At 41.2% G+C, this 11,072-nt stretch overlaps 1 protein-coding gene across 1 annotated transcript in view; it reads left to right on the forward strand.

The window, feature by feature from the left end:
- Window positions 1–11,072, forward strand: part of cacna1g (calcium channel, voltage-dependent, T type, alpha 1G subunit) — a 155,722-nt gene that overhangs the window by 67,927 nt on the left and 76,723 nt on the right. Inside the window, exons 11-13 of the mRNA XM_035670064.1 lie at window positions 1,688–1,802; window positions 3,380–3,535; window positions 7,322–7,387. Of these exons, the coding sequence (XP_035525957.1) occupies window positions 1,688–1,802; window positions 3,380–3,535; window positions 7,322–7,387 (337 nt within the window). The remainder of the gene's footprint in view (window positions 1–1,687; window positions 1,803–3,379; window positions 3,536–7,321; window positions 7,388–11,072) is intronic.

Raw genomic sequence — 11,072 nt, forward strand, 5'->3', positions numbered from 1 at the left:
GATACATCAGCGAATATTTAAATTTGGAGGGAATTTCTTTCGGATGGTAGCGTATGATTTCAAATTAATTGCGCGAGGGTGAGGTCAAACCAGCAGCATGCTGCGGTGCACAGATCCCAGAGTCGTGATAACCCTGATGACGTTAGACACAGAACAAGTTATTCAAGTCGCTCCCGACCTTTTCAGCTTTCTTTCTTTCTTTCTTTCTTTCTTTCTTTCTTTCTTTTCTTTCTTTCTCTTTCTTTCTCTTTCTTTCCTTTCTTAACTCTTTGTCGCTGTTAAGAACAAGGTAATAATCGAGACCAGACAAAAATATTCAGCTGTGTTCTGCCTCTCTTGGCGTTCTATATATATCGCCATACCTCTCCATATATCAGTATTTTATTACCCAGAGTTTCCTCAACATCAATCTTTGGAGGTGTATAACAGGGTCAGGAAGAACCTTGTAGTCTAGACTCCAAGAAAAGAGACAGAAGAAGACAATATTCAGGTCTGTCCTCGGAGAATAACCTTAAAAGGTCCAGTGTGTAACATTTAGGATAGCTCTATTGTAAGTACCGTAGATTGGCAACATGGCTATGGTAGTACACGAAGCACAAAGCACACTGGTTCTTTTTCGTTAATAAAAATTTTAAAGGAATATTGACAAGTTCACACGTAATCTCTTCATGAGTAATATGGAACTAGAGGCAGAGGAGGCAATCAGACTGAAGTAGCTTAGGAGGAAGAGCCGGAAGGGTCAGGAAATACAGCTAGCAAAAGTTTGTTTGTTTAATATGTACACAAACAGAACCAGCGATTCCTTTTGCTAAAATTACAAGAAACGTTATGACTTCCCAGAGGGCCTTTGCATCACAGTGAGGCCTTCCTGCCCTGGGTGGGTGGATGGATAAACTTGTTGTTAGCCGGGAAACTTTGTTGCAACCACACAGCTCTCTTTAAAACCACAATTGCCGTTTCACAGTTCTGCTTGTGTACAGATTAGCACAAATGAGATGCAAGGACTTAAATGAGTTTTTGGAGGGGGTTAGTTGGAGGATTTTGTTACCTTGGAAGAGGCAGCTACCCGCCGTTTCTCCCTGCTTCCCAGTCTCCTATACTATCATCGCAAGCTAACCCCCCCCCCCCCCCCGTCAGTCCATACTTAACGCTCAGGACAGTTTTCTGCAAATCATCTTCTCATCTCACTCTTGGAAAGAAAGCAAATATTGTTGGACTATTCCTTTAAGTTCCAAAGTAGGGGAAATTGCCATGCTTTATGGCGCTCTCCATGGTGCTGAACTTAACCTGGCATAGGCACTCCATTTACACTGCCTTTCTTGGCAACATTTCTGTCTCAATGCATTATGGGACAACTGTTTATGAACCAATGTCTGTTTATTACTTGACCGACAGTACTCCATACAGGGTGTTTTTGTTACCTTTGCTACTTTTTTGGTCAGAAAACTAGTGTATATCTGTGTTTGTGTTTTTGTATGATGGTCCTCTAGGCAGTCAATGTTCAACATATTCTGCCTCAGCTGTTTAGCAAGCAGTAGGTATAATCACTATGGTACAGTCAAAACAAGTCAAACCAGTCTTTTCAACATGTTGATTTCACTTTATTTGTACTGTATCAAATGGGTTAGCCTGATGTAAACAGTTATTCCTCTGTTTCCTGTTTGTTCCCCCACTCCTCCTGTGTTAGTATCCTTGGAATGCATCTGTTTGGTTGTAAGTTTGGGAAGAAGAAGAATGGAGAAACCGTGCCAGACAGGAAGAACTTTGACTCACTCCTCTGGGCCATAGTGACTGTCTTCCAGGTGAGCATAAACCCCTCTGTCCTCCTCACTTAACCTTGTTAAATATTCACATTTTATTGTGTTATGGCCAATTTAGCTGCAGCCATATGCCTGACTTAACAGTCTGTTGAGAAAGTAAAAATGTAGCAGCAGGATGACCTAAAGGTACGCATATTCATCCACCATCTGGACACTTGAACTTCCTGTGTGATCAAACTGTTGCTGCTGAAGTGCCCTCGAGCAACCCACTTCACATCTTCCTGCTATATTGGTGCTGACTAAAGCTGTCCTCTTTCAGAGACTGAAAAGACAATTTCCCTCTTGAATAAATAAAATATATCAAATAAAATATTCCTCTTCCTTCTCATATCCCCTCTCTCCCTAACTGCCTGGCCTTTATATATCTCCCTCATTTTCTTTCACTCATCTAATTTTCTAAGTAGGCCTTCTTCTTGCATGTCACCTTGGATTAGTGAATCAACTCAAAGGCCCTCTGTGGGGTCCGACCCGTTATCTCTGCATATCTCACTGTGTAGTATTTATCACCCCAAATATAGTAACCATTTATAATTCATTGAAACATCTGATCGGGGACTATGTGAAGTTACAGCATGTCTCGATGTGCAGGACATTGTACTGACACATCTCCTCTCATGAGGTTACACATTCACCATACAGTCACGAGAGCTCTTACATTTTAGTGTTGTGTCTTTTCAAATGAAAAGCATGTGCTGCAAAGAATGAAATACAAGAGATATACCTTCTAGAAACGCAATTTCATCAACATCGGCTATGAAATATCATAACATTGACCGTTTGCTAAACTGTTTTCCAGGACACAACTTTAACTAGACACTGACTCAGCACAGCACAGCAATACTCAGCATTTAAGAGTTTAACTTAATCAGAACAAAAAGCACAAGAATTTGGAATATATTAAACAGTGTGTTTATCTGTTCTAACTTAAAGGTATAATATGTTACATTAAATGGCAGTTATTTTATTTTAAAAAACCTTTGACTTGTGTATATACATTATACCAAATGTTGCCAACAATTCAAACCTAGAGGAATCCTTAATTTTATTCAAGGTAATGGTGCATTTCCTACTTGCCTCTAGTTGCTATAACTTTAGGATATATCGGATACATCAGAGAGTGAGGAAGGAATTCAACAAATGTGAAATATAAACTTTACTACTACATTACATCTTCTGTGATTTATGCCTGAGTCAAGTCTGTAGCTTCAGCATGTCTGCTTCATGGATCATCAGCTGATGAAGACTCTTATTTTTGCCTGGTACAGGTAACTTTGTACATAACCATCAAGTGCACATTTAAATCATATCTTCAGAGGCTAGTTTTTAAAAAAGTCAGCCAGAGACAGTGTTTTCAACCAACTTGTGGAGCCAGTGTTAGCTTAGCTAGCTAGCTACAGCTGATAAAATTGGCTAGCTAGTTGCTTGACATGTGGATCTAAATGGGACGGGGCTTAGCATACGGTCAATAACAGATACTAATAAACTTGTAGAACAACTGCTGAACAATGATTTACACAATGCTTTTTCCCATAAATACTTTTTCCTCTCCTCTCCTCCAGATCCTAACCCAGGAGGACTGGAACGAGGTATTATATAACGGCATGGCCGCCACCTCTCCCGTAGCTGCCCTCTACTTCATCGCACTCATGACCTTTGGCAACTACGTCCTCTTCAACTTGCTGGTGGCCATCTTGGTCGAGGGTTTCCAGACTGAGGTATAATGTCGCTGGTCACTCATGCACAAAAACAAATGCAAAACTAGCACAGAATAACCATCCAGCATACATTATTGAGCTTTTTTTGTCTGAAATTCAGTCTTAAAATCCTCTTTTCCTAAAAGCATGTGAGAGAAATCTGCCTTTGGAGTGGGATTGTTATGTTCTTTTAAATGCAGGTCATCTTGTTGAATCTTGCAGAGTGATCTGGCTCGCTTTCAGGTGTTAACACAGATCACTTATGTTAGATGGTGAAAGTGCTTTGGAAACTAATGTTAATATATTCTTGTAATTATTTATGCTATTTTTTTTTAGAAGAAATAGGTTTTGAGACTGAAACACAGGGCTAAATAATTCAATGTGTTGCTTATTTTTCAGTGCAGCCCCATACTTACATAACAAATTGGTAAACACTGTAGGCATTAACCTGCACCTTTTCCTGCACTCTCTGCAGCGGGTTATGTGAGGACATGAGATTACACCAGCTAGTTGCAGCGTTTCATTTTCCTCTCCCCTTCATCTTCATCTCGCTGTCAGCCTCTTCTCCTCCCACTCTTTCCCACTATCTCAGCAGTCATCCTCATTATTGTTCTGCTTATTTGCCAATGCAGTCATGCCATAAAGTACATCATAAGAAAACTATGTCTGCTAGACTAGACTGTGCATCAGCCCACATCTCCCACAACCCCTCTTTCATCAGCCTCATGCTCGGAGATCTTCTTTTCATGCCCCCCTGATCTTTCCCTTCCTCAGTATAACTCGTCTTATGTCATAAAACAAAAGTGATGTGTTATCCGCCGCCTCACTTTGTTTGTGATTCTTCTCTGAGACAGAAAATAGCAAGAGACAGCAAAAAAGAGAGTGAAGAAGGTAGATTAATAGCTGTTTTTGTTTAGAGACAGCAGCTAGGAAAAGAAGTCCCCCCCGGAACATTTTCAGGTCCACATGGAGCAGAGAAGTTGAAACTCAATGAGCAACCTCTCTTCTCTTTTTAGCCACCCCTTCTGGAGCATACAGGGCTTTATTTGAGACAGACAGAGCGACTGAGAGAAGGAAATAGAAGCTGGGATGAGTAAATCACACAAGTATTCAGCCTTTCTCTAGCTGTCTACTTGTCTCCCACTCTCTCTCTTTCTTTAAGGGGTGACAGCACCTATGCTTTGATCTCTGACGCTCTTTGGCTCTCTGGATGAGAGGAGAGAGAATAGGCGAAGGGTGGCAGAGGGAGAGGTTGACAGCCTCATAAAATATGGATTAATTGGAATGAGCTTCTCCTGCCATTGCGCTTATCTCCTGTACAAATATATAGTGCATGACTATAGTGAATGGAATCACATAGGAGGTGGGAGACACTGACCAAAGCTGCTTAAGATGAAGGCTTTACATGCAGGCTAAGACTGGAATTAGACTGAATGAGTTTCTGCTGAATTCTTAAAGTCAACTGAAATTAAATGAGGTTTTGCTTGGTGTATGTTTTGCCCTGGGTGCTTATTTGGTTAAAATTGTTAATAGCAAAAAGAAGAATTTAAAGTTTTATTTATTTTTCTGCAGTGACACCACCTCTTTCATTAGTTTTGTGGAAGGTGAATTTTTGGTACTGTAATTCGATTGGTGCAATATCTGTGTGGACAGGAACCAAACATAGTTTGAATATCACTTAAAGATCCCCTCCAGACATATAAAATTTGTTATGAAAGTTTTTCCTGCTGGACACAAGATGTCTCCTACTTCACTGTAAAGTCCATTCTCAGTGTATGTGCACGGCTGTCTTCAACTTTCTACGTCACACTTCTATAATTTAAAGATTGGACTTTGAAATTGTGATGTCACAAATCATGCTCATAGGCCCCGCCCCTTAAGATCCGATTTTCAATGAGCACAGAGAAATGTGAAAACATCCTTCGATTGTCAAACTCTGCACATACATCATTCTGCACAGTGAAGATTAAACATCCAACTGTAGGAACAAGAAGAAGTCAGTCAACCTTATACTGTATGATTCAAATCACTGGGTTAGTCAATAGAACATTTGCTGTGAATTTTAACAGTCTGGTTATTTGCCATGACGACAACTTAATCCATGAAGGAAAGGCTTACATGACTCATTAGGTTTTTAAAAGACATGAACAAAACGAATCAACTAGTGGCAAACGCTGCTAACGTTAGCACTAGCTCTAAGAAAAGGTCTGCACGCTACCTGTCCAGCACCCAACGGCAGACAGACTAAAATAGCGACTAGCTGGTGAATATTTAGCAGCTAAAGAACCAAATATTGCATTTGGGGGGGTTGGTGAAGACCAAAAAGAGAGTGAATATAGGACTTATTATGTCACATGGACAGAAACACAGCTTCAGATTAATGGTAATGTTGCTCTGTATCAGCTGTATGTGGCTAGTTTGCTAACAGACTTGCCACATCATTTTTTGCTGCCCCCAGGTGACCAAAATGAGTTATTGCAAGTTTAACAGCACAATGGGTATTCTCATAGCTTGAATGTTGTAAAGTGACAGACTTCTTACAAGCTTAAAGCTAAAGCTATTTGGGCACAATTAGTTTATATTTCCAATTTCAATTGAAGAAATTTGAAAGAATGTCTTCTTTTAACTTTTATTTCCGTTGAGAACTATGGGAAGAAAAAGAGAGAAATCTTTATAAACACCACACACACACACACACAAACAAATGTAGAAACAGAAAACCCAAAGGTCTATTAGCTCGTGTTCTGTTCTCTCCCTCTGCTCTCCTGTATCATCACAGAGCTGTCTGCCTAATTCTCCCTCTCCTTTTTCAACTTAACATCCTTTTCTGCAAACACCAAGTTTATTTTTAGTCGGCCAAACTTTCCCTGCGTCAGGGTTGCTAGGTAACGGGCGCTTGAACGACGTGAGCTAAGCCAGGAGAGATGTATGGATGTGGAGCCAAGACACACACAGCCACGCACAAAACGTGTATTACTTCTGATGTCTATATTGCTCTGGGTATAAAGGCAGAAGGGAAATCATCTTATGGGAGTTTTTTTCAGTCCTCCTTCCTTTTATTTTCTCAATTTAACTCCTTCCTCCATCCACTTTATCCTTCATACTCCATTTCTTCCTGTTATCCATCGTTTTCTCTCTGTGTCTCTGTCAGGCTGAGACAGTGTGAATATCCGCTGCAGAGAGTCCAACCAGACCGATCTGTTTCTTTATGGAGACTTATTAACAGCAGAGAGAGAAAAGTTGCTCTTCTTCTTTATTACGCCTCTCACTGTAACAAAAAACGTACATTTTGCACACATGCAAACACGCACAGTTCACACCTAAGCACACACACGAACTTAACAAGTCGGCTGCAGAGGAATGCCTCCACGCTGAGCGCAATACATCCACAACGATGTACAGCTGCACTGCAGTGTCATTAAATTTGTATGTCAAGATCATTTTCATTACTGCTTTCTGACCCAGTGATTTTCATGCAAAGCATCAATGGACCGATTGGTGGGTAAAACATGGCTGTGCTGCTCACTTCTACTCTTTTCTGTCCTGACGTGTCATGATTTCAACTAATTCAAGTTGTCAAAATGCACATGCACATGTGCGGCACATGACTGCACACTGTGGTCCAGGAGAGTTGCTTCGAAATGCTCTGTTGCATGGTAAAGTCAGAATTTTACAACAAGCTGAATCTCCTTTAACTCTCTCCTTCTGCTGTTGTCTACTGCTGTGGTTCCACCTCTCACCTCTGTGCCTCTTTTCCTGTGTGCGCCTCCCTCTCCTGTCCGGCTGCACCGATCACTTCCACTATAGGAAGTGACCAAGCGGGAGGACTTGCATGCCCAGCTGAGCCTAATTCAGCTGCCTGTAGACTCAGGGGTATGTAAAGCACTGCAGCTCTGCCTTCCCCTCCCTCCATTTAATTGACTAACTGCCCTCCTGCATCCTCCCCTCTGCCCTCCCTCTCCACCCGTTCTCCTCATCCTTCCCTACAGGGGCTTTGCAGTTAATGTGTCAGATCTCTCAACAGCCGCAGCTTGGAGGTTGCCTTCTTTTTATTAATGGCTGAATAAACACCAGTAGCAAGATCACTCAAAGTGTATGTAGGTCAGTTTTTACTGTTCTGAGTCTTGCTTTTGTGCATAATTTTGGCTGAAGCTAGGTAGATCATTTATCAGATATACTAATGCTGATAATAAATTCCTAGCTTATGCTGGCTACAAGTGTCTTATAGGGAAACTCCACCCAAACTACAAAAATGATCTAGTGTATTTTATAACTTGTCATTAATAATATTCCGTCATGCAGATAGTTTCAATTTAATTCACAAAGGTTTTGAGATTTTCACTGCTAAATGTCTTGCTGCCAACTCAATTCAACAGAGTGCTGAAGTGGGAAGTAAGAGTACAGTTCATTTTCTATAGACAGTATCAGATGGCTTGCAATTGGAGCTTTTCCAAAGCTTGAACGGATATCAAACTCTCCCGAATGAATCATCAGTACAAAAGATGAGCAACTGTGTTAGAAAATATTTGGTTCTTTGATAAAAAACATAAAAAGTACAAGCCTGTGGACTCAAAAATGTGAAGAGAGACGACAGCTACGACTGGTGGACAAACAGTCACAGAGCTGATTTAGTTCCCCACTAACAACAAACAGAGGCTAAAGATGACACCTTGTAGAAAGCTGACAGTATATGTAGCACTTTAAATCAATCCACTTTTTTTAGTCTGGGTCAACTTTGAATGCATTTGGCAACTATTTTACTTTGTTCCTAGTTGCAACAACCAGTAGTTTCTTCTTCACAAGATCAGCTGAGGCTAATGGGTATCATCCAAAATATTTCTATAAAATCCAGACCAGGCCTCTAATTGAGACCTGAGTTTATTTGGCAAAATGTGTAGTCACCACAGGCTAGTAAAGGGAACCTGCATCTCATTGGGACTAATTGAAGTTTTACGGTAATTAGAACTTTTGACCATAACCCATTATAAACCGATCCATAGGTCGGCTCAATGACAAGTATTTCGAGCCACAGCAACAAAGAACTGTTTTCAGCAAGGTCTGTGGATTATCCTGACTAAATAGAACATCTCTGGAAAGAGAGATTGCAGTTTGATTTGATTAAAAAAGAGTAATCTTCAATTATCGCACCACAAATTTAATTACATTCACTTCCTCTGTATTGTCTCAGCAAGTGAAATCTCAAAACCTCTGTTGACCTATCATGGCTCAGTACCCATAGGGATCATGAAAGGAAATCTATATTGGGTATTTTTTTAATTGATTTACTGTAAGAGCCCAGAAAGAACTAGGGAAATTGGGGGTGGAAAAGCAGAGGACCTCCAACATGGCTGCCAGAGAATGTGTCACATCATCTCAAAGTCCTTTTACCTGCTTCCTGCATGATGCCCCAGCGGCTGAAACTAACCGGGGCAGTGAGTGACTTTTCAGAGGAGTTTAGAAGAGAAGACAAAGTGCTTAAACACTTGCATCACTTTGCTGTGTGTGTTATCTTTCTGTTCTTGTCCCTTTTTAAAAGCAGACTCCACATCAAACCTCAGATTGAAACCCTCCACCCCTCTCTTTTTTTCCTTCTAGCCTCGGGTAAGAAGGCTACACCGGCGCTGCCAAAGCATCTCCCTCTCTCAGTCTCTATTTTATCTGGCTGGAGGTTAGAGATGAAGTGAAGGAGAGAGGGAGATGGGGTGGTGGGGGGTGGTGGCTGGGGTGGCTTTTCGGGAGGCCCCAGATAAATCCAGTCGGACTAGAAGATGAGAGCTAATAAAGAGACGGGGTAGATCAACTGTGTTTGCATGACTCAGGCTCTTAAGGCAAGGCCAGTGCACTCTGTGAAATGAGGACTTTGGAAAACAGATCAGTGTAAGTCTGGTCCTCGTGTCCTCTAATTTTACACTCTTGAATTCTATCCAGAACTGATCCAGAAGTTTTCCAAAAGGGCAAATATTCCAAATGTTTTTTTGTTTTTTTTTATCTTCTTGAAACACAGCGGCCCACTGGGGGCACAAGCTTGAAATGAGGATTTGAGTGGAGTCTTCTGTCTGGTCTAATGTTTAAACCTCTTAATATAGTTTTATAATCCTGTACTGTCTTTATAACTGTACACTTTTGATACATTGTATTGTATTGACTAGCCAACTGTGGAAGCCCAGGGATGCCAATATTAAAAAGAAACTCAATCAAATAGAAATTAATAAACTAGTAGACTAAAATTGAGTTTTCTTTTTATTTTCAAGTTTTGTGTGATGAAAATGAAAATGCAAAGTCAATTTATTGTTTAGTTTCATTATCTTTAGAGCAGTATAATGCTATTCTGAAAATGATTTGCAAATGTAGCATTTTTTTTTTTTTTTTTGCCGGTAGTGATGCATTTGTTAGCTAGCAGCATGGGTTGTTCTATGCACCACTTGGTTCCAGACTGAAATATCTTAATAACCATTGGATGGATCGGCATGAAATTTGGTAATTATCTTTGGTGATAATTTAGATTTTAATCTAGCATCACCACCAGGTCAAAATCTGAATTTGGCCAAAACTTTGATTCATGACCAAATACCTGGAGGACATTCCCATAAGCCTCAACACAGCTCATTAACAAAAGTTAACCTGCTAACACGATTAAGTAAATAGTAACTCTGCTGGCACAGAAAATAAATACTCTCCTTTAAATATTGGCACTCCTGGGCTTCGATACCTGTATTGTTGTGTCATTACTGCCTTGGTGTTAGTTTAGAGGTTTTGCTACTACAGCACAGGTATCCAATCAAATTCTGGGCTGATGAGTCTCAAATGCAGCTGTGGTAGGATACAATTTTGGTGGACACACACACCCACAGACACACAATCACCTCCTATCAACATCCACCCACCGTCTCCCATTTACACCCCTTCTTGAAGTGATGTGATTGAGATCCCCTGTGTGCTGCTGGTGTCTATTATTGTCTGGCTATCAGCAGCAGGCCTGGTCTGGCCCATCTCCTGCTCCCACCACCATGCCCAAATTGGGGTGGCAGAGTGTAAACAAGCTATCCAAACAACCCGGCTATTTCAGGACCAGGGATTTCCCTCGAGTCCACTCCCCCGTCCCCCCATCCCCCACTCCCGCGGCACCCGCCAGGGCCCGCCCACACCTCACCTTTCGCCTCCGCAGTCGCAAGAACCTCTAGCGTGTCGTAACTGCTGGGGAAGCACGCTTCTCTCTCACCCCTGATGCTGCGTGTCGGCAGTTCAGAACTTCGTCCCCAACCCACCACAGCTCACCACGGGCCGCTCGCACACTCGAGATGACCACCGATAGCTGATACTCTCACGACTTCACCTATAATAAAAAAAGAACAAAAAAACAAAAAAAAGAAAATGAAAAAAAAAGAAAAAAAAAAACAAAAACAAAAAACAACAACAACAAAAAAAGAACATCAATCCACCACCTCTCCCGACTTACGCCCCCGGCCTACAGGTATTAGAGCGGACAGTCCAAACAAGTGCTCAAAGCGACTTGTCCTCCCCACTAGTGCTCTAATAGGACCGTGGCCTTATTCCTCAG

Source organism: Morone saxatilis, unplaced genomic scaffold, assembly GCF_004916995.1.
Source record: "Morone saxatilis isolate NCDOM2014 unplaced genomic scaffold, NCSU_SB_2.0 Contig1, whole genome shotgun sequence".
Taxonomy (NCBI): domain Eukaryota; kingdom Metazoa; phylum Chordata; class Actinopteri; family Moronidae; genus Morone; species Morone saxatilis.